Source organism: Rattus norvegicus, chromosome 14 (genome assembly GCF_036323735.1).
Source record: "Rattus norvegicus strain BN/NHsdMcwi chromosome 14, GRCr8, whole genome shotgun sequence".
Classification (NCBI taxonomy): Eukaryota; Metazoa; Chordata; class Mammalia; order Rodentia; family Muridae; genus Rattus; species Rattus norvegicus.
The window spans coordinates 22,210,708-22,235,421 of NC_086032.1; the positions used below are offsets into that span (position 1 = coordinate 22,210,708).

Below are 24,714 nucleotides of genomic sequence, written 5' to 3' on the forward strand. Positions count from 1 at the left end.
CATCCAAACCAAAATGGCTGCCTTTGGCCTAATAGTGCCCCTGCTTTGGGTATAATGGAAGCAAAGTAATTGGTAATCTGATAACAACAAGCTGTGACTTACTAAATTCAAATGAAAGTCATACCAATATTTGTATGGCTAAAAGCTATCATCACGTGTAACACAGAGAAGGATTCTAATTAGCCTTAATGCAGGGTGATTATATTACACATATAGGGTTATAAATTACCAAATTATATAATTAATTCAGTTCCAGGAATTATGCAAGTGTCTAGTTTTGCTCTAGAATCTAGCTTCCCTGTCAATTTTGTGTAATAATAACAAGTACAATATTTACTCAACTGTAAAATCAAGGCGATAACAAAAATAATTTTACTATAATTTCAGCATGAATAGACTGACAATTAAAACTGATAAACTTGAATCTAGATTAAATTGTATTAGAACAGTCTGCATAAAATACTAGCTCTATGCACTGTCTAAGACAGTTTTAAATTAACAAAAACGTCCATCGTGTGACTACTCAAGAATACACATTTGAAAAGCAATTGTTTTGAGAAGAATGGTCCTCAAACAACAGGTTTCTAATTGGATCAGGATTTTTAAATTAGTTTTCTGTATTTCGTTTTGCATCTGTCTAGTCACAGCAGGTTTTAGAAAAACGTATTCGTTAGAGTTAATTGGATAATATTATGAGTCACTTTTAACTTCAGAATTAGACAGCAAGTGTCCTTCCTCGCCCACGATAAAACGCCATGAAAAAAAGAACGGTCCATCTGCTGAGGGGGTACAGTTACACTTGGCCTTCAGAAGTGCTTGGCATCTTCTGTTAGCACTCTCTTAGATTATAAATCTCAAAACAAGTTTACCTTGATCTTTCGCATTAAGTCCCGGAGTATCTCGGGGAAAATAAATTTGACATAAATGTAAGCCTGTGACGTTTCCCTCTAAAGAAGGCAGAAAGCAACAGCGCTCTGCGTTCAGTTACGATAAAAACATCAGCAGTAACAGAGACTCGACTCTTGAAGCCCGTCCTTGGAGAAATATGGCTAACAATGCGTCTCTTGAGCAGGACCAAAATCACTGCTCAGCCATCAACAACAGCATCCCCCTGACACAGGGCAAGCTCCCGACTCTAACCTTATCTGGAAAGATCCGAGTGACGGTGACTTTCTTCCTTTTCCTACTCTCTACTGCCTTCAATGCCTCTTTCTTGGTAAAGCTGCAGAGGTGGACCCAGAAGAGGAAGAAAGGAAAAAAGCTCTCAAGGATGAAGGTGCTTTTAAAGCATTTGACCTTAGCCAACCTCCTTGAGACTCTAATCGTCATGCCGCTGGATGGGATGTGGAATATCACTGTTCAGTGGTATGCTGGAGAGTTCCTTTGCAAAGTTCTCAGCTATCTGAAGCTCTTCTCTATGTATGCCCCAGCCTTCATGATGGTGGTGATTAGCCTGGATCGCTCCCTGGCCGTCACTCAGCCCTTAGCTGTCCAAAGCAACAGCAAGCTTGAACGGTCTATGACCAGCCTAGCCTGGATTCTCAGCATTGTCTTTGCGGGACCACAGGTAAACCATTACTCCTGAGCTTGTGTGAGCGTGGTGATTTCCTGTCTAATCTAGAGTGCGGGCAGCACCTACTGTATGGTCTTCAAGAACTTGGTCTCTGAAAGTCAGAGAATACACTTTAACCCTGACTACTTTGGTTTTTTGGGGGGGCAAACTTCTTAATCTCTCTGAGTTCCTTTTGATTTACTTATAAAATGAGATAAATGTTCACCTGCTTTCATGTTGATTAGGAGAATCATGTATCAAAGTATTGTCTTATTAAAATGTCCCCTAAAATGTCCTCACACAACTAACTACATCCTCTTCCCCTCCCTCTTTCTTGTTCTTCTACTTAGGAGGACTTAAAAGAGTGTTTTGCTATGTTCCCAACACTGTTGTCAAACTAAAAGCCTACAGTTTCAGCCTTCCCCAAGAGGGGTTACAGGCGTGGGCCCTTTGTTCTTACTTCTACTTCTTCTGTTTTCCCATTTGCTCTGGTTGAAATAGATTTAATGGTTAATGGAGAGAATGCTTAAGAGCTATGAAACTTACATCGGGGAAAAATATTTAGACCTTTCTTGCTTGAGATTTACTAGGTACTAAAGCTAAGAGCTCTCTCTGTCACTGCCACCAAGAAAGAATTCTCTTTTTTTTTTTTTTTTGAATCTACTTTTTTTTTTTTTTTTGGTTCTTTTTTTTTTTTTTTTTTTCGGAGCTGGGGACCGAACCCAGGGCCTTGCGCTTCCTAGGTAAGCGCTCTACCACTGAGCTGAATCCCCAGCCCCGAAAGAATTCTCTTGATTATTATGTTTGCTCTTGGCTAATCGCCCTGCAGAATCTGACTTTCGAAAAGTCAGATCACCGAAGGAAACATGACCATTCTTGCAACTCCTAAAGAACCCATCACTGACAGATGGATACGTTGTTTACGTTTTACAATGCTCTGTGTGGAAACCAGGGTTCGAGATGTCAGAAGAAGTAAGCGTTCTCTAAGTTCCAGCAAAAGCGTACCTGACAGAAAGAATAGAAATCTGTGTAAACATTCTAAACTGCTCACGTGTCTAACAAGCAAGATCACTGTGCAGAACTCATTAAATACTGTAAGGTGCCAAGTCCATGTTGCCTCGCTGAACTGAGAGAATGGGTATCTAATGAATATGTGGCAAACGGCAGAAGAATTGGGGACAGCTGAGATGTTTTTATTTCATAATGACTCCTAGTGGACAACACATACTAAGAGAGGGTCTCACAGACACGTCCCTTGAAGTGAGGTTAATTAGCTAAGGTTTGTAGCCCTGTATTTTCCACTCTTTTCCCCTTAAAGTGTGAGCAGTGCTTATTGGTTAGTTGTTTAGTTTTCTCAAAGAAAATAAAATACAAAGTGGGGTGGGGTTGGGGTGTTATTTTTTGTAGGAAAAAAATGTATGTAAAACTAGTACAACTAGATATGAAAACCTCAAAATAGACAAGTGTAAGAAGATAAAGAAGTAGTACGTTTAATATGAAATGATTATGAAAGGTTTAGAAGGGTGGAAAACTAAATGAAGGCTCTTACATATTTTTCCAGGAAGAATGAGACAAAAAATAATAATATTGGCTCATCTAGCAATGACACGGCTAAGTGAGGGTAGGCTGATATCAGAGGAATCAAACACTCTGCTGACATGTCCTGGAAACGCTCACCTGCTTGTCTTGAATAGCCCCCAGACGGCCTCAAATGAGCTATGTAGCAGAAGATGACCTTAAACTTGTGGGCCTCCTGCCTCTGTTTCCTGTGCACAACACCGAATCCAGTCTTTGTAATGATGGGGATCAGACTCAGAGCTGTGTACCTGCTAGCCACACTCTTGCAGGTGTAACTTTGAGAACATTATTTAAGCCTGGTGTGGTAATATATTCTTTCAATACCAGCATCTGGGAGGCTGCGGCAGCAGGATAGAAAGCACAAGGCTACCGTGGGTAGATGGCTCAAAACAGACAAACATATAAATGATAAGCCATTTCAAGAATGTCAGAGTACGTGTAAAACTACCCACTATATTTCTTTAATTTTAATGATTAAGTTAACATTTCGTGTCTGTCTTCATGTTTTTCTTCATAACAAGGTTTTTGAAGTTAGCAAGAAAGCAAGTGGAAAATGAGGAATTTTTTTTTCCTTTAGGAAAGAGTAAAAGACAATGATTACATAGAAAAGAATTATTCACCTTTTTCAAAAATTGAGCTTGAACTCATAGTAATTAGTGAACTTTGTCATGGGGACCCTGATCCAAAGGTACACGGAAAGCTCTTTGTGCCAGAAGATGACAACTCCAGTCTTAAACTCATGGTGACAATAAGTTAGAAGGGGAAGAAAGGAGGAAAGGGAGAGGAGGGAGACAGGGGACGAGCTATATTAGCACACAAGCATAGGGAGAAGTTCTTATTTATGACCATACATTTCCTAATTTAGGTGTGGCTGTACACAATTAAAAGACACATTCCTTAATGAGACTCATCTAAGACCACAAGAGTGCAGAGTCACAAAGGATTTGCAGGAAGAGTTCCTGCTCCTGGCTTATCTTGTTCATGCGGAGTATTACCAAAACAGCTTTTAAACGCTATAGTTGACACAAGCCTGTAGGCAAGAAACACAGGACACACCTTGGTTTTTGGCATAAGGAAGTATGGTTTGATGATACTCGGGGACTTGCCTAGACACATGAGCTGATTTACTAAGGAAAATGCACTTTTGAACTTGACAAGCAGCTTAAACTCGATAAACACTTACATCCCATGAGCAATAGACCAAATATTGTTTAAGGCACGGGAGTAGCATGCTAGACTCAGTAGTAATAATAATAATAAGATGATAAGTAATCGTTAAAGACAAAAATATGTGTCAGAATTGTGCTAAGTGCCTTTATATTGCAATAGTTCACGAATGTTCCCAACAGTAATATAAATTATGTATATATTCTTATTTTTCACATGAAGAAATTAAGCACATGAATGTTATATGAGATGCTCAGGGTACGTCTAATGAGTAGAAAATTTTAACATAATACAGTTAATTCTATTGGCAAGGTATAAATAACAGTAAGCTATTTGTTCAAATGGCTATTTACCTATATACAACTAGGAATCTAATTACTATTAGACATAGTTAAGAGATAAGCATAAAATTATATTATATTGGCATGTGCATGGTAATCTTTGCTCATATGATATATAAATAAATATATAAAGGAAAAATACAACTTCTTAATACATTTAGTGCTGTGCATGTGTATATGTGTGAGTGTGTGTCTGTGTGTCTGTGTATCTATGCGTGTGTGTCTATATGTATGTGTCTGTGTGTCTGCATCTGTGTGTCTGTGTGTGTCTATGTATGTGTGTGTGCCTGTGTCTGTGTGTCTGTGTGTGTGTCTCTGTCTGTGTCTGTGTGTCTGTGTGTATGTGTCTGTGTGTGTGTGTCTGTGTGTGTGTATGTGTGGTGTTTAGGTGTGTGTGTGTCTGTGTGTGTCTATGTGTGTGTGTGTGTATGTGTGGTATTTAGGTGTGTGTGTGTCTGTGTGTGTCTATGTGTGTGCGTATGTGTGTGTATCTGTGTGTGTCTATGTGTGTGTGTCTGTGTGTGTCTATGTGTGTGTGTGTGTCTGTGTGTGTGTGTCTATATGTGTGTGTGTCTATGTCTGTGTGTGTCTGTGTCTGTGTGACTGTGTGTGTCTGTGTGTGTCTATGTGTGTATGTGTGTGTTTGTGTATGTGTGGTGTGTCTGTGTGACTGTGTGTGTCTGTGTGTGTCTATGTGTGTATGTGTGTGTTTGTGTATGTGTGGTGTGTCTGTGTGTCTGTGTGCGTGTGTCTGTGTGTGTGTATTGCGGTGTGTGTGTGTGTCTATGTGTGTGTGTCTGTGTGTGTCTGCGTCTGTGTGTCTGTGTGTATCTGTGTGTGTGTGTGTGTGTGTGTGTGTGTGTGTGTGTGTGTGTGTGTGTGACGTCAGGGATGAACACTTGGTACTTGATACACAGAGGAGACTCACTCCTTGGAAGGACTAATTCTCCTGTCTGTTGTTGTTAATTGCCTGTAGTTCTTTGTCTAGGAGTGGGAGCTATGAGCTCTCCTCCTTCCAAGTCACCGTGTCTATTGTTATCATTCTTCAGGTCTTTTCCGTGCAGCTCTGTTGTTAAGGTATCATGGGCGCAGTGACCCTATCATTTCTAAGAGACAAATTCTCACAACAGACTTCCTGCCCCCCCCCAAGAGAACATCAAAACTTTATTGACCTTTCAAACCACAAATTGCCAATGAAGCATCAGGATTAAAATAGCCTGTGTACACTGATTAAGACTTAGCACTCAGAAGCATTGATCTAGGGTATCAAGGTTCCCTGTGAAGGCCCTCTGGAAGGCTCGCCCACGTCCACAGTCTAAAAGCTGCAGTTTGTCCTGGGGACTTTTCTGTGTTCTACATTCCCTGCTTGAAAAAACCCAAACCTGACGTGGTGGCACACCCGCGATCTCAGCATACGGGAGACGGAGACTAAGCGTAGGAGGTTGACGCTCTCCCTTGATAAAACTGTTTATTCCAGACCAGCTTGGGCTTACGTCTATCCAAAACCAAGCCAAAGATAGAATTCCACTTGTAGCCCATGGCTCTGCACTGGTTATTCTCCCACCTACTGTCCAGTGTGTGGACAATAAGCACACAGCGAGGACTGGCACCGGACTTGATATCGTAAGGGCAAGGGATCTGTGAATGGTGCCCACAAGCACCCATGGGCCACATATAGCCAGAGCTTTTAATTACTACACTCCAGCACGGTAGGCAAGCCTAGCCCATAGGTAGGGAAATTTAAATTAACAAATGTATGGAAGGGGGAAAGTACACAGTATGGATTTATTGCTGTGTGACTATACTTATGAGTACAAAGAAAAGTGTGCCTCAGATGTTTATAATGTTGCCTGGGCTCAAGCTCCTGTTAGCTTCATAAGCATTCTTCCAGGGACTTCGTATGTAAAACTCAGTTGTCATGGCACCACGGCGAGGAAGAGTCTATTATGATTTCTACTACACGGCTGAAGAAGCTAAAGTTAAAAAAGATTAAAAAACACTCCACTCACATTTAGGAAAATTTAGGCTGTGAGCTGTAGTTGGCTTGGCAAACTGCGGGTGGAGGATCGCATTCTAAAAACAAATCCATATCTTCAATTGCTTCCAAAACAGAGAACCAGAATGTTCTGGCTTATACCAAAATGAAGCAAACACTGATAAGACCATGAATCACGGATAAGGGAAAGAAAAAGATAAACAGAAACTGAAGGCAGAATTCAAGGACGAAGGAACCACGGAGAGCCAAGTGGAGCTCCATATTGATCGCTTGAACGAACACGGTGCAGAAAACAAATCGAACCAAGACTAAAACAAATGAATTCATGGGTCATATTTGAATCCCCATGTACTTTCCTGAACTTCTGGGGTTTAAAACTAATTAGTCTATTACTTATTATCTGTATAATCCACTTAATACATTCCCAGATGTGGATAAAGTATCATTTTCAAAGAAGAAATAAGAAACTTCACTCGCTTGCGAAGAAGGGAAACCGGGTTCTTCTTTATTTTTTGCCCCAAGTGGAAAAGTTTGATGAGAGAAAAAGAGTAGAAGAAGAGAGGAAAGGAGGCTGGCCATGGGCACGTGGAGGGAAGGGGAATGGGAGAGAAGGGACAAGGGGAAAAGCAGGGAAGAGAAGAGCAAAGAGAGGGCAAGAACCAGAACCGAGTTCTTGACTCTGGTAAAATAGACACGGATAGGAACAAGAAAAAGAGAGAAAAATATATACATCTGTTTAAGCTACTTTAAAACTTCAGCTTAAATAGAGTCAAGGCGAAAATATGTATGAGGTAACGAACGACTCCACTTACAATGTAGGCGAAAGTAGACCTGGATCTTAAGATAAAAGTAGCTGACTTGTTTTGGTTTCCGGGTTTTGGGACGATAGTATGGTCCTTTGCCGCCCCCTAGTGGATTAATTTAAGCTTTATTTTCTACTTGACAAAAAATCTGAAGTTGAAAAACAATCAATGTTGTAAGTACAAATATGAGATATAGTTGTTCTTCTACTCCACAAAGAAAAAGCATATTTCAAAACCCTTTTTTAAAAATCATGCTCCACTCCTACTCTATAGCCTCCCAAAGGAAAGAAATCCAGGATGAACTGCTCAGTAAACTCAAATATCTTAATCAATGGGGGAAAAAAAAAACTATAACATATTAGCCATCATTTGATAATATCAAAAGCATTCAAATTTACTTGCTATCGACTTTTAAATGTTTTTCTTCTCTTCTTTGTATCCACATAATGTTACACAGTAAAATGAGGTTTCTCCAAAGAACACTTGAAAATGACAAACATTTTAAAAAATGTGCTTCATGAGTCAGGGTGGGTGAAAAGAATGCGTCTCTACTAGAATTTACTTACTGATTTTTTTGTTTGTTTTGGTTTGGTTTTGGGAGACTTAAGTTTTACTTGTGTGTGCTATGCTCATGGAGGCCACAAGAGGGCACTAGATCCCCTGAGGCTACCGCTACAGGAAGTTGTAAGCCACCTACCTACCTGACTTGGGTGCTGGGAGTAAAACTTAGGCACTGTTAAGTACTAAGGTGACACCCTAGCCCTGGAGTTTATTTTTGAACATGACTTACAATATTTTCATTAATGTATTCAAGTTGTGCTTTTTAGAAGTTTAAAATAAAGATATCATTTTAGAACAGGATTACACACTCAGAGCAAGGTTGCAAGGACTTTACGATTTCTTGGATACCACGGGTTATCCATCACCAAGTATAGCGTTTTCTGTGCTATTCTGTCCTATTGCTGTGAAAAGACATTGTGACCAAGACAACACTTAAAAAAGAAAGCATCAAGTTGGGGCTTGCTTGCAGTTCTAGAGGGTTAGTCCATGATCATCATGGCGGAAAGCAAGCAGGCATCGTGCTGCAACAGTGGCTGAGAACTTTACATCCTGGCTTGTAATCAGAGATTGGGGAGAGGGCTGAGCCTTCAATGCGCTTTTGAAACCTTAAAGCCCACTCTCATCAACACACTTTCTCCAGCAAGACCACAGGTCCTTCCAAACAGTTCGTCTACCGCGCTGTAAGCTTGCAAATCTATGAGCCCATGAAGGACATTCTCATTCAAACCAGCCGTCTTCACTCTTAGATGGTTCTGAGTTGTTTAAAAGTTGGGGATATGGCGTTTCTTTACCAGTCTGGGCTTTCGCTGTGTGTTTAAGAGATCTCATGTACACACACACACACACACACACACACACACACACACACACACAATAGGGGTATTAAAATGAGAAAATTAGCGCTCATGGGATACTATATCCCCCTCATCAAATCTCACTTGTCATCCTAGTTTACTTTCTGCTTTCTAAAACAAATTTTCCTTAAACAATCTTTAAATAATGTATTTTGATCATGTTTCCCCCTCCCCCAATCCTCCCAGACCGTCCCCAATTTCTGCTCTTTCTTTCTTATTTATTTATTTATTTATTTATTTATTTATTATAAAGAGGGCATCAGATCCCATTACAGATAGTTGTGAGCCACCATGTGGTTGCTGGGGTTTGAATTCAGGACCTTGGGAAGAGCAGTCAGTGCTCTTAACCACTGAGCCATCTCTCCAGCCCAATTTCTGCTCTTTTAACAAAAGAAAACTTAAAGTTAGATGTTCCCGTGCTGTCGCTGAAGTCCCTTTGGCTGGAACTGTTCCGGTCTCCCTCTGTGTTTTCTAAGAGCGATACTTTTGGAGACAATGGGCTATTTGCAAACTGCTCTTCAGCTTCGGTTTACCTCAGGTTTTCCCAGAGGTATAGCTTCGATAAGCATAGGGAAGATGTAACGTTGGCTTCATCTCAATGCCTTGTCTAAGGAAACAAATGATGTCTACTTGATCTATCATCTGTAACGTTAACCATATGGTTATTTTCCCATTATAAAGTTGTCTTGCTCTTCATGATGAATAAACGTCTAGGGGGTGATGCTCCAGTATGTTCTCAATGTCCTATTCTCAAAATTTCACTGATTATTTTTGCCAACTATTGATGATTTTTGCTGGTCAGCATTATAGTGATCAGCAAACAGTTCCATTTCGTCTATTCCCTTTACTTTATTAATTGTCATTCTGTATTAAAGGAAAGTGTTAGTTATGCCCATTTGTGTAATTTACATACATGCAGATTCATGGGTCCTTGCTTTGTTTGATAGTTTATCACTGCCGTTTGTTGGTTGGTCTCTAAACAGAATCCTGCTGTAGCTGTGGCTGGCTTGGAACTTGCTGTGCTGTGCCTGAGGTCTGCTTGCCTCTACCTCCCAAATGCTAGAATTAAAGGGGTGTAACTTCGTATCCTACTTTTATCATTACCTTTTATTAGTTTCTTTCTTGACCTTTGATTATTAAGCTGTCTCAGATTTATCCAACTGGATTTTAGTCTCTCTTTCCTACTCAGTTCTCTAAAATTCCAGACTCTGGCACCGCCAGCTGAAGAATGTCCTGTATTTTGTCTGCCTCAGGCTTTGGGCCATCTACTCCAGTGAGCACTGGATTCTTTTGGTAAAGGAAGGAATGTGGAAACCAAGCTTCGACCTGCTCTCAAGGGCAGAAATGAAATAAACATAAACATAAAAATACACAGACACAGTCACAAATAGGCTCTTGCCTGCCTTACTACTCTGTAGTATCCCATAATTGTATAGCCTCCCATAATTCATTCAGCCACTGTTCTGTAAAAGATTGTGTAGATCTCTGACACTTTTTGGTTACATCATATGTGAGTAATCTCCCGCACAATTACATCCATGTAATGGGCTTACGGATGTATGTCCAAATTCTCTGAGTGTAAGACTGGTGGTAAATCAATGCTGTCTTAGAATTATCCTGAGGAATAGAGTCAATAGAATGTATATAGAACTCTAAGAGGGGATTTATTAGACTGGCTTACACGGGGCTCTCTTCGACTTTCATAGCTAGAAGAGCAATGACCCACCCGAGACCAGAAAGTAGTTATGTCTACACAACTGGTAACTGGTGTTGGTTCCACCAAACCAACTTTAGCAGTCTGATTCCCCCACCCCACCCCCACAGCTTGTTTATTTAGGGATATTTGGGCACGGCAGAACTTGGTGAAAATTTTCTGGTGATAAATGATTCAATCCCATGTACACAATGATCACATCAAAAGTCTTTGTGAAGTATATGGGAGATGTTTCATAAAGATGGGTTCTACAGATTGGCATATGGCATCTTCCATAAGGATCTTTTGGCAAGCTGATGCTAAGGGTCTGGGGGAGGATTTGGTGTGGTCCCAACCACACAAAAAGTACAAAGGCACCGGGCTGTTAACCTCATCCACCCCCAGCCTTCTGGCTGGAAAAGAGGCTTTATGTGTTTCCACTTGAACAGACAGCCCTGAGTGTTTAGCATTCCTGGCTCTCCTTGTTCTTATCTATGAGCACAAGGACCTCTGTGCCTCCCACAGGCTTACCCAATCAGAGGCAGGACAATCCCGCGACCTTGATCTGCAGATAGAAGCCTGAGAAAGCCAGAAACTGGAAGTTTCAAAGCAACAGAGACCAGTTTGACTGTAGGGGGGGAGGGGGGCTGGGGGAAACTAGGTGGATCGTTGTCACTAGAGAAGCAAACCCAAAAGCTGAGCAACCGGGAGCCTGTTGTCTAAGGCAATGACATCAGCCAGAACTGGCAAGAACTGTGGAAATGTAGAGGAATGCAGGCCCAAGTTCCCCTCTTTCCACACTTGGCTCTATGCGGGCCTTAAGCCATAAGGCAGTACTGAAGTGGATCTTCTGCTGTTGGCTGAGCCACATGTCAGTCATCTCTGGGATGCGCCTTCACAGACACATACAGAAATATGTTTAACCGGCTTTCCAGGCAGTTCCCGATCCAGTCAAGTTGACAACCAAAATGATCCACTGCATTTGTAACTGTTAGTCATGGTCAAATGGTTATCTAACATACTCCATCACGGCCGTACCAATGTGCATTCCCACAAGCAGCACATAGAGGTGTGGGTTTGCACAGCATCTTGCCAAAAATGCACTGCTGTCCTTTTACGTTGCTGCCACTCCTAGTAGTGATGTAACCAATTGGCCTGCTATTGTTGGGGTGGGGAGGGGTTCTCCCCATTCTTCTCTTCATGGAAGAAAGGATGCGGTCAAAAGACTCTGAATGTATAAGCAAACATTCGTTGGAAAAGAAAAGTAAGCAAGCATTCCAAAGAAATTGCAGTGAGTGTCATCCCCCATTGGAAAAAAAAAAAAAAAAGAAGACTAAATTAAGTACAAAAGTATCCGTACACTATTTGTTAGTTTAAAAGCTCTAACGTGTTAAGATTTGAGAGAATATTTTCAAAACAAGTTTTCTGACACGTTGTTGCCTTTTAATTATGAAACACTTTATTTTTTAAGTTTGGCAGCAACATCACCAGGTATTTAATTACTTTTACTGATTTGGATGATTGCCATATTATGTAGATTAAAAAGGTGGGAAGAGAAAATCAGCTAAGGGTGTAGGATTTTCTCATTCTGAGAAAAGGGCTATTTTTTTATTCGATATTTTTTTACTTACATTTCAAAAGTTATCCCCTTTCCCCCCACCCAACCACCTACCCCTCCCTACCTCCCCGCCCTGACATTTCCCTACACTGGGGGGGGGAGGGGTGTTCAGCCTTGGCAGGACCAAGGGCTTCTCCTCCCACAAAGGGGCTCTTTTAATGTGATCCGTGTGGCATTCTTCTTCCAGGTCACCTTTATATCCCTACTGACTTTGTGTGACAAAGCAGTGATTGGGAGATTTGGTAATTACTTATTGGGATGATTATTTTGATTGTTTTATTTTGCTTTGAGTTCAGCTGGCAATCTTTCAACAGTACTGAAAGGCAGAAGCTTGCTACAGGCTTACTGCTAACACTTTAGTTGCCTACCAAACCTGCAACTTTTCTCTTTTAATTGGAATTGAATGCAGACAATGACATATGTGTGCATGTATGTATATGTATGTGTGTGTATGTATGTACAGAAGTGATCACCCCTACTGTATAAGTAGTTCTTGTTTTTGTCATGACTAAAGCCCATAGTTATTTAAATTAAAAAGAAAAAAAAGAGAAAAAGAAATCATGACAAGCTCTCTCAGAGGAGGCAGCTGCACAGTGAGTCCTGGGCCCTGGACTTTAGAGAGGTTTTATGAATATGGGGTGGGCAGCATATTTGTGGGTAAAGTGACCTCTTTTCCCTCCCAAGTCACAATGGAACAGATGTTTCTTTTTGGGTATTTCTCCCCGTGACCCTCTAGAGAACAATGTAGGGGAGAGACAAAGTGCAAGGTCGTAGAGTGGAGCCGAGGTCTTTTGAGGATGCCAGCTCTTCTTTAGCGGAGTGTGTGGGAAACTTCCCAGGCGCCTTACTTTTGATACAGTGGGAGAGACCTATCTGCAGCCTCAAGGATGTTTAAACACAAAGGAGCGTTCTAATCCCAGGAGATAGGTACCCGGTACTAAGATACAATTTTAGTTTCCTTGGTGTCTCAGAGATAACTTCTTTCTGAAACTGTCCAAGGCAACGTTCAGTACTGATCTCATGGCTATCAGCCAGTAAAAACCTTTTGTTTTTTAAAAGTGAAGCTTTATATTGAAATCTGGTGCCCAGGTTTTATAACTTTTCAAGCCATAAAAAACAAGAGTGGGACTCCCTCCCACCAGACCTCTCTCCCAGTGCCACTGTTCATGTCTACCTTCTGGTCAATATTATCAGAAGAGAAGTCTTGAGAGCATTCTCAAGTTTTGACCATTTTAAAATGTATAACGTGTGGGCCAGGCATGGTGGCGTAGGACTTTAATCCCAGTACGCAGAAGCAGAGGCATGTGGATCTCTGTGAGTTTGAGGCCAGCCTGGACTACAAAACAAAACCAGAACAACCAGGGCTCTGTTACACAGAGAAACCCTTCTTGAAAAACCAAAAATTAATTAATTAATTAAAAATTTAAAAGTATAGCATTTTATTAGGCCTTTCAATGTCTAAAACAAACTTAATATGTATTTTTAGGGATATATTCTAAAGACACAGCTTCAAACACTATGGATATAAAATGAACAAAATCACTTTGTTTTTTTTGTTTGTTTTTTTTTATTTATTTGTTTATTTTATGTGAGTACAATGTCACTCTCTTCAGACACACCAGAAGAGGCATCGGATCCCGTTACAGATGGCTGTGAGCCACCATGTGGTTGCTGGAATTGAACTCAGGACCCCCACCACCACCACCACCGGAAGAGCAGTCAGTGTGCCTAACCACTCCGCCATCTCTCCAGCCCCAAAATCACTTTCATGAAGACAAACACAGTTCAAGGAAATCGCACTTACAAATTTCAATACAACGGTCAGAATGCCGTGCTGAGGATTTCAGAAATTGCTTTAGGTTTGAAAGTCAGAAAAAAGGAGGAAGTAACACTTTCAACATAACTTTCTCTTGTTTCTTTCACAGTTATATATCTTCAGGATGATCTACCTAGCCGACGGCTCTGGGCCAGCAGTTTTCTCGCAATGTGTGACCCACTGCAGCTTTCCGCAATGGTGGCATGAAGCCTTCTACAACTTTTTCACCTTCAGCTGCCTGTTCATCATCCCTCTTCTCATCATGCTAATCTGCAATGCCAAAATCATCTTCGCCCTCACACGAGTCCTTCATCAGGACCCACGCAGTACGTACTCCTTAGATGTAAGAATCATTGTTAGACAAATGGTATTTAAATAGCAACACTTAATGCAGAGAGGTAGTGCTTTAAGCATGGTGGCAAACAGTTCATAAATGTTAGGTCGTTTAATAATGCATAATCGCCCCTTGAAATAAGGTCTTTTCCACTATATACTCAATTTATAGGTGAGATCTTTTACTGATACCTCATATTCTCATTTTTCACCTTGAATAAAGGTCACATAAGGGCTCAGAAGTCCTGACGCGTCCTTGAATATTTATGATGCACAGTTAAGAATTGGGGGGGGGCATTTTTGACAGTGGTACAGCCATTTCATAAAGTGCCACTGCTCCGATAAGCAACTTACTGGCTGGTTCTCTGTCAACTTGAGCTAGAGTCATCAGAGAGAAAGGAGCCGCAGTTGAGGAAACCCTCCCATGAGATCCAGATGTAAGGCATTTTCTCAATCAGTGATCCATGGGGGAGGGTCCAGCCCATTGTCCAGCCCTGGGCTGGGCTGGTAGCGTTAAGTTCTATAAGAAAGCAGACCAAGCAAGCCACAGGAAGCAGGCCGGTCAGCAGCACTCCTCCATGGCCTCTGCATCAGCTCCTGCCTCCAGGTTCCTGCCCTGCTTGAGTTCCTGTCCTGATTTCCTTTGGTGAAGAACAGTGATGTGGAAGTGTAAGCTGAACAAATCCTCTCTTCCTCAACTTTTCACCACAGTATTTTGTTGCAGCAGTAGAAACCCTAAGACAGCAACCTTCATGACATTCTTTAGGTCCATTGGCACAGCCACATCCGTTGGAGTCATAAAGCCAGCACAGGGGTTGGGCATTTAGCTCAATGGTAGAGCGCTTGCCTAGCAAGCACAAGCCCTGGGTTCAGTCCCCAGCTCCGAAAAAAAGAAAAGGAAAAAAAAAAAAAAGCCAGCACAGATGCTTGTCACAGTTCCCTCAAAGCTGAGCTGAATGCAGCGTTCGCTGTCCTTCCATCTCTAACTTTTGGGTTTTGGTCTCTGCGTGTTGTGGAGGAGTTCTGCATTGCAATTCATTTTATGTCTTTTCCTGAGAAAATTATGTTTGAGTCTTTTTTAGAAAATCCTAAACTTAACTTTATCTGGCCGCTGTTTGGAAGTCTTTCTTATGCTCTGGAGATCATTAAGCACAGATAAGCACAGAGCTAGATGAGGCCAGAGGCCATTACTACGGGAACCTTCTTGAGGTCTTTGCCCGTAAGCAAACTCAAACTGTATGCAGGGTTGACAGACACAACTGGCAAACTCTGACTAGCCAAGAGAAAAGGTTACTGGTTCTAGGCCTTTTTTATTATAGGCTTAGAGCTCTCTAAAATGTAGTTTAAAGATAGGGGGTCATACAGGGTACATACACCTCTGGAAGAATAGAACTCAGAAAAAACATAGCTTGACAAGAATAAACTTTTCCTACTTTATAGCATAAATGATAAAACCCAATAAAAGGAGTTAGGCAGTAGTATTTTCTATTCATAAAAAGACCAGGTCAGATATTTTCTGTTTGTCTGAAGTACTTTAAAACTACAAATGCTTCCAGCTCCAAATCAGGCTGTCATACAATAAATGTATTGACTTTGGTGGAGACACTGTTTAAATTCTTTAAATCAGAGTTCTAGGGCTAATACTAAGAATAAAATCTGTTCTTTTGGGGTTGGGGATTTAGCTCAGTGGTAGAGTGCTTGCCTAGCAAGCTCAAGGCCCTGGGTTCCGTCCCCAGCTCCTAAAAAAAAAAAAAGAAAAAAGAAAAAAAAATCTGTTCTATTTGTATTCTCTAATTGTGACTAAACTTGTAACCATGGGCATGTAATGAAAAAAGAAACAAAGCAAACACATAATCTGCACCACTCTGATGATCAGTAGTCTGCCTGTACTCTGATGATCAGTAGTCTGCCTTTACTCCGTAACAGCTGTAAAAACAAAGAAGCACCCGGTTGCTCGGTTGCTCGTCTGGTCTGTCAGAACTGCAAGATTCTCACTCCCGCCCCTTGGCTGACTATCACCTCGGGTCCTTGCCAGCTAGGATCTCCAGGAGGTCCTCCAGAGAGCCCCACCCTACCCCCACCTCACCCCCACCCCTGGTAGTGAGGTAGTCATTCAAAAAGTTGAGGTTGAATGGAAGGCATGGGTGTAGAAATAAGACTGGTCGGGAGGAAATAAGAGGGCGGGGGGAGCAAGAGAGCTATGGAGGAGAGGGTGAGTATGATACAAACAAATACCACACATGCCTGCACACAAACACTCACACACATGTGCATACACACAGGCATGCACACACTCACACACACATGGACACTCACACACATACACATTGTATTGAAATCTCTGTTGTGTATAATTAATATATGCAAATTAAATGGATAATTATTCTATTAAAGCTCAGGATAAGTACTGAAAATGTACCCCTACTGGAATAATACACCGAACATCTGATGTCTAGAATATAGCAACCAATTTCATATTTTAATTGTATAAATACCTCCATTTTTCAAATCTTCCTTGCTTTAATTAAAATTTAAAGACTACTCTTCATTCTTCCCTAGGGGAAAATTTGATCTAAAAACATATATATATATATTTTTTTTTTCTGAGACAGATTTATAACATAGCCCAGGCTAGCCTCCTGCCTTTGCTTCCCTGATAGGAGTATTACAAATGAACACTACTACTCCCGGTTGGGTGAGGGTAGAAATATTTTTAAGTAAATCATTTTACTATTTCCTTATAACAGATAGGTAGAATGAATGAATTTTTCCTCCTTTCTTTTATCATTTCAGTTTTGTGAGAAAGCTGACTAAGCACTCTTTGTCTCTGTTTAACAGAACTACAGCTGAATCAATCCAAGAATAATATCCCAAGAGCACGGCTGAGAACTCTAAAGATGACAGTGGCATTTGCCACCTCCTTTGTCATCTGCTGGACTCCCTACTACGTCCTAGGAATCTGGTACTGGTTTGATCCGGAAATGTTAAACAGGGTGTCAGAGCCAGTCAATCACTTCTTCTTTCTCTTTGCTTTTCTAAACCCGTGCTTCGACCCACTTATATATGGGTATTTCTCTTTGTAATTGGGAGACTACCCAAGCACTTGTGCTGAAACCCATATACGGGATAACTTATGTCACCGGTTGAGAATAAGCTCAAAGCTTGCAACATACCTATGTGCAAGCAAGGCAGGGTTTGGGCTCAGGTTAGCAGCCTTGTCCATATACAGAGTTTGTTGTTAGCGCTTCGGAAGACCTTCCAAAATAACTGAAATCTGTCCTTAATCATAAGCTTCTAAACTAGCCTCAGCCTTGTCTCATGTTTTATTGCATCCCATTTGGGATTCTTTACTTCCTCCTTACATAATAATGTATAGATACTTTAAATGACTACATCCTAAGGTAAAAAGTACCAAAAAGTAAGACCGGGAAAGCCCAACATATTCACAACATCAGCTTAGTTTGGGGAGTTGGTTTTTTTTTCTCAAAGGGGGCTGAGCATCTATAACACCCCATCCCAACACCTAGAGCCCACAGAGAGCAGAATCGCTGCCCATAGATCATCAGCAAAACCAGATGCTGCTCCAAGACCTAAAGCCCAGAGACAGAAGGATCCCTGTCCAGAGGTTAGCAGGAAATACTGGCTGACACTATCCCAGCCTAAGGCACAGAGATAGTAGACTCCCTTACTGCCCATAGGTCAGCAGCAGTAGCAGCTGATGTTATCTATCCCAGCCTAGAGCACAGACAGAAGAGAATCACTGTCCATGGGTCAAATTTTAACTGCAATGACTGAAAGACTTAATTTTCTATTTTACTTTAAAAGCCTTTCTGATTCTTATTCAGCAACAAATCCACCAGCCCACCAGGATTATTTACATGATACAAATTAATCCCATTTACATGCTACATTGCGACACATCCCTACATAGTGGGGGTATTTAAAAGGGATAGGTTTTTTTTCATGGGCTGTTAGAATATTTCACAGACTATACAACATGTGGGGTTTATGTCAACTGACTGCCATGAATAGTGTTTTAATATAATTCAGAAAATGCCTATAATAATTATCTTGCAAGCATAATATACAATCCACTTTAACAATATGGTGGAACGTTTGTCTATCTTAACTTGCCGAGTCATGCCCCACAGATAAATGAGGAAAGTCAATAAAAACAGTAAGCAAATATATAAACAAAAAGAGGGGCTTTGATGTATTAAAGGAGCTCAAGGCAGGAAGCCATACAATTTCCCCTATACAGACCAACAGCACAGAATATTAGGGAGGAGAATAGTAAAACTGTACATGTGAAAGAAAAAAAAATGCAGTCCCCAAAAATATGTCCGCAGAATACCACATACTTCATTCAACTCAGCTCAGATCTTTGTCATGAAAGACCAGAGGTGAAGTTAAGATTGCGATATCCACTCACTGGGGAAAGCATATGAACGCACATTCAATAATTATCTAATAGACATTGATGTGAGCTACATAATGCCACACCAGGCTATGTGTGACTATAGAAAGCTGACCAGAGGGGTTGGGGATTTAGTTTAGTGGTAGAGCGCTTGCCTAGCAAGCGCAAGGCCCTGGGTTCTGTCCTCAGCTCAAAAGAAAGAAAGAAAGAAAGAGAGAGAGAGAGAGAGAGAGAGAGAGAGAGAGAGCAAGCAAGCCTTCCCTTTCTTAGTTTCTCCTTTGGGTTTGTCAGTTTTTGGATTTTTTTTTCCCCGATCTCACCTTATTTTCCAATATTCTTTCTTATCTTCCGTGCTACTCATACTTACAATTAAATGATCATTGGTAGAAAACACTGGTAGACATTCAGAGCCTGCCCCACATGTGGCCCATACATATACAGCCACCCAATTAGACAAGATGGATGAAGCAAAGAAGTGCAGGCCGACAGGAGCTGGATGTAGATCGCTCCTGAGAGACACAGCCAGAATACAGCAAATATAGAGGCGAATGCCAGCAGCAAACCGCTGAACTGAGAATAGGACCCCCGTTGAAGGAATCAGAGAAAGAACTGGAAGAGCTTGAAGGGGCTCGAGACCCCATATGTACAACAAAGCCAAGCAACCAGAGCTTCCAGGGACTAAGCCACTACCTATAGACTATATATGGACTGACCCTGGACTCTGACCCCATAGGTAGCAATGAATATCCTAGTAAGAGCACCAGTGGAAGGGGAAGCCCTGGGTCCTGCTAAGACTGAACCCCAAGTGAACTAGATTGTTGAGGGGAGGGCGGCAATGGGGGGAGGATGGGGAGGGGAACACCCATAAGGAAGGGGAGGGGGAGGGATTAGGGGGATGTTTGCCCGGAAACCGGGAAAGGGAATAACACTCGAAATGTATATAAGAAATACTCAAGTTAATAAAAAAAAAAAAGAAAGAAAGAAAAGAAAAAAAGAAAACACTGATAGAGTTCTGCTATGATTTGGTCTAAGCTCCGCCTACAGTTACCTGGTAACAGCCAGGTGTGCTGACTCACTGTAAAAGGGGCTGCTGGCTCCCTCCCCCTCCGATCTCCAAGCTCTCCTCCAGTCTTGTTCTTGGCTCTGATCGCTTGCCCCTGATTTCTCTCCCCTTACCCCTCTCTCCCCTTACCCCTCTCTCCCCATTCCCCTCCCTCCTCTCTCTACATGCCCATAGCCGGCCTCTACTCCTCTACTCTCTCCCACTCTCTCCCTTTCTGCCTTTCTCTGTCTCTACCCCCTCAACTTCCCTCCCCATGCCCTGAATAAACTCTATGCTATACTATATGGCGTGTGTGTGTGTGTGTGTGTGTGTGTGTGTGTGTGTGTGTGTGTGTGTGTGTCTGTGTGTGTGTGTGTGTGTATGTGTGTGTCTGTGTGTCTGTGTGTCTGTGTGTCTGTGTGTGTCTGTGTGTCTGTGTGTCTGTGTGTGTGTGTCTGGACCCCCAGGGGGAAGGGATGCCTCAGCATGGGCCCAGGGAGGCACACCCTTCCCCCACACCAGACTACACATCCACCAAACATATTCCTTCTCTCATTATCTTTTTATAAAACACAACAAGTTCTATTCTTCAATTGCATGGAACTCTAGGTTTCCCCTGTGCTGAAAGAAATGCTCCAAGTTTACATGGGCACTTATACCAAGATTGTATAGGACACAGGACTTAGCTACGTCACAACAATATCAATCTAGCTTCATAACATACGTACTCCTAAAATGATAAAAAACAAAATCTTACTCCTGGATTTAAAGCGACAGTAATATATACGGACAAGGTTATCCTAAGGGCTTCATCACATCTGTTTAAAGTTTATGTCTCTCATATGGTTTCTTATGTGTTCAAGAAACTGCTCTATTCAGGCATTGCCTTGGGCATTTTAAAGATATATTTGCTATGGGGTATCTTAATACTGAGGTCCTTAACTTAAGTAACCCATGAATAGAATTATATGTCAATAAATTTTTGTTTTGGTCCTCTTTGTATTTTTGGGTTTTGTTGGTATAAATAGAGTTTATTCAGGGCGTAGGGAGGGGAGTTAAGAGGGTAGTAGGGCAGAGAAAGAGAGAAGTGGAGAGAGAGAAGTAGAGTAGAAGCTGGCCATGAGCACATGGAGTGAAGTGGGGAGGGGAAATGAGAAGCGGAGGGACAAAGGGAGAAGAGGGTGAGAGCAAGAGGGAGCAAGAGGAAGACTGCAAGAGCAGTCCTCTTAGTATTAGTTTAGACATTTACTATTATTATTCAAAGAAAGAATTTACCAACTAAACCAGACTGTCAAAAAAGTTACAAAAAGGTTTAATAATACTATCTTGATTTTATATATATGGAAATTATTAAATAAAATGTATCTAACTCTATTTGTTTGTTCATATATTTGTTCACACAATGAATGCAAATGTTAACGTTGAAATTGTCAGTTCAGGACTGGAGAGATGGCTCAGTGGTTAAGAGCACTGGCTGCTCTCCCAGAGGTCCTGAGTTCAAGTCCCAGCCACCACATGGCAGCTTACAACCATCTGTAATGAGATCTGATGCCCTCTTCTGGTGTGTCTGAGGACAGCTATAGTGTGCTTATATATAATAAATAATTCTGTTTAATAAGAAAGAGAGAAAGAAAAAAAGAAAGAGAGAGAAAGAAAGAAACTGTCAGTACAGTATGCCTAGTTCTTCTTTTACACATCCCAGCTTGTTTAACATTCAGGATGTTTATGAAAATGTGGTAGAATTTATTTGCTCCTGACCAAGGACTTCTATCCTACCTTAGACCATTTAGTTCCTGGAAACACACACACACACACACACACACACACACACACACACACACCTTTTATATTTACAATAAGCCTTAAACAGCACATGAATTGGGCAGATATGCACCCGCCATGCTTCTAGAATCTTCTTTCCCATGATAAACCCAAGTTATTCCTTACGGTGTTTTATCTTGGCTGCTCTCAACTCTAATTGGCCAGCCCCCAGAGCCATGTTTCAAATATGGGATAGCCACACCGTGATTGCTGACTTTAGTTTATAGATCAGCACCTTCCTGACCTTAAGGTTGCCATCTTTTATCAGACTCGTTCTGCTATTCTGGAAGAGACTGCCAACAGAGAGGAGGTATGCATAGCTGAGCCCTGGGTCTACCTAGATCACATGTTTGCTGCTCCAGGAGGGTACTTGTCCACTGTGAATAGGAGTGAGAAATTTTTAACGGGAGTATTTAAAATTTTACACTTGTTATTATGTAAAAACATAGCTCCCCCTCAAAGAGAATAAGAGGTGCTTTGTTCTGGAGCCAAATATGAATGACCAAGCTCAGAGAATGTGTATTTACATTACTCTTAAAAGGATGATCCAATGTGGTAACAGTTTTCAAGAAGCTTTTATAGTTATAGAACAAAAAAAAAAAAAATGAAAGCCCTTTAAAAGTACATTGCTGGGACCATCAAGCAGTTGAGTTGCAGGAAAGCAGGAAAATTCCAGCCCTACAGCTTAGATGTTATCTGGCGACATTCTCACCCTTTGACTGAGTTGAAGCTAGGAGTCTACCAGTGCATTCCAGAACATTGCCTCTGAGGGAACAAGAATGCTAGGTCCAGGGGTTGGGGATTTAGCTCCGTGGTAGAGCACTTGCCTAGCAAGCGCAAGGCCCTGGGTTCGGTCCTCAGCTCCGGGGAAAAAAAAAAAAAAAGAATGCTAGGTCCAACACAAAAGGAAACAATGATCAGCTAGTAAGAGGGCTACAACTGGCTGACCCAAGAGAATTTGGCTCTAAACCTGAGACACTTCAACTGCTCACATTCCCACAAATTCTAAACCATCAATCTACCCTCCAGAGTTTTTAATGCAGGTGAGCCTATTTTCGGGGAACTTTTGTTGACACATGCACTAGAGTAAGAATATGAAGAATTCATTGCGGGTTCAAGAGAAGAGGAGGGGAAGAGGAGGGAACAAGAGAAGTATTATTGTCTATCCCGTCCTTTGCCATATCTAGTTTGTAGCTGTCTTTAATCACCACTTGTCTGTTTAGATACCTCTTAAAATTAGTGTGAACGCACACATGCTCACATACAGGCAAACAGCACAGTGTCTGTATGGACATCAGAGAAGAACTTTTAAGAGTTGGCTCTTTCCTTCCACCATGTGTGGCCCAGGGATGGAGCTCAGGTCCTCAGATTTGTCAGCAAGCGACCTTACCTCCTGAGCGTCTTTCTGGCCCGTCTTTACTCTTGGGTCTGATCATTCATATGTAACTTTCTTTAGCTTTCGGATTTTCTAGAGTTTGAAACACATATTTATAATAAAATATCTTGGAGATAGGACCCCAGGCTGAACATGGTATTCATTTGCTTTGTATAACCTTATAATAGTCTTGTTCTGGGCCAGAAGTGTACTTGATTGTCTTCTGGTAGAGTTGACTTTTCTTAATTTATTTTCCTACTATCTTTCTTTTCCATTTGCACAAGTTAAGTGAGCCCCACTGCGGGGAAGCTTCACTTGAGAGTTGACCAAAAGAGGTCCCTGGTCATAGGACTGACTAGACGGACTGGCCCTCCCCCATCGCCTCTCTGGAGCTTCTTCCCTAAGTCCTGTGAAAGCCTGGAGTCTAGAAGCCTGTCAGTGCCCATTGTCTGGGACCCAGTCCTGCTACACAGGCCCTCTCCTGCGTTTTTTCTCTTGAGGCCCCACCTATAATACCATCTTCTTTTCCAAAGTCATTTTCATGCTGTCTGTAAAATTCCCTCTAGTTTGAGACAAAGATGCTAAACGGCACTGCCTAGGGTAGCCGTGGTGGTCCTTGGTTTCATTTTTCCAGCACCTTGAGCTCTGTGGTCTACAATTACCTGCGGCCTCCGCTGCTCCAGCGACAACTGTATTTTCTGTGTGAGTTTAAACTGCAGTTGAGTCTATTAGGGAATAGTGACTGTGGCTCAAGTCTCAATCTCTCAAATAGTGACTAGGAATTGTTTCATGGGGGTGCTCAACTGCTTCGGTTCCTCAGTCAGAACAGATCGAGATGAAAGTACAGCATTTACCCGGGGTGGGGGAGGGGTGAGTGAAAATTTGAAGGGCCATTTAGAGATTTTTAGTGTGTTTTTTTTTGTTTTGTTTCTTTGGGGGGGGGGGGGTTTGTCCTTTCTAGTCAAAAGTTAAAATGACATCGTAATTGTTTACCGTCACTGTTGTCTACACAATTAAACAATTAAAATGTCCTGGAGGGTCTGGAAAGTGGCTCATTGTTTGCAAGCACTTACTCTTTTTACAGGAGATATGGGTTTAGTTCCAAACATCTGCATCCACAGAGTAGCTCACAGACATCAATAATTCCACTCTCAAGGTATCTGATACAGCAGGAACACATGTGGCATTCATTCATACATACATACATACATACATACATACATGCATACAGGAGGAATATACACACAAACTAGAAACAAAATTGTTTAGAATGTCCTTGAAACTGGTATTTAAATTGCAAGCGTATGATGATTTCTCTTCTTTTAGTCTATAAACAACTTTCAAAAATATTTCAAAAAGTGGGATTTCACGTTGCTGTCGTCTGTGTAGGCTGTTACATTAACCCACCTTTCTCAAGACTACAAAGTACCCGCAGATTTTGTATCTACTGTAAGGGCCCACTCTGGTTCTGGGAAAACCATCTCTTACTTTGCCCGTATATGGCCTGAAGGAGGACAGGGATCTCTAAGCTTCCATCTCTGAACAATGTAATCTTCAAATTCCATCACAGTGGGGATTCAGTTTCAACATCTGAATCTGGGTGACGTAAGCACTTGTGGTCTGTGACCTACGTATTCCAATCCACAGCCCAAGTCAGTAGATAACTATTAAGATTTGTTTTTTTTTCCTGGAGCTGAGGACTGAACCCAGGGCCTTCTGCTTGCTAGGCAAGCACTAAACCACTGAG

General features: G+C 41.6%; 1 protein-coding gene across 1 annotated transcript; it reads left to right on the forward strand.

Annotated features, from left to right (window-relative positions):
• The first annotated feature begins 958 nt into the window (after positions 1 to 958).
• Gnrhr (gonadotropin releasing hormone receptor) lies at positions 959 to 18,947 on the forward strand. The gene is given in 3 exon segments (NM_031038.3): positions 959 to 1,567; positions 14,089 to 14,305; positions 17,151 to 18,947. Coding segments are annotated over 3 exon segments (984 nt in total). The 5' UTR covers positions 959 to 1,045; the 3' UTR covers positions 17,396 to 18,947.
• Positions 18,948 to 24,714: the final 5,767 nt, after the last annotated feature.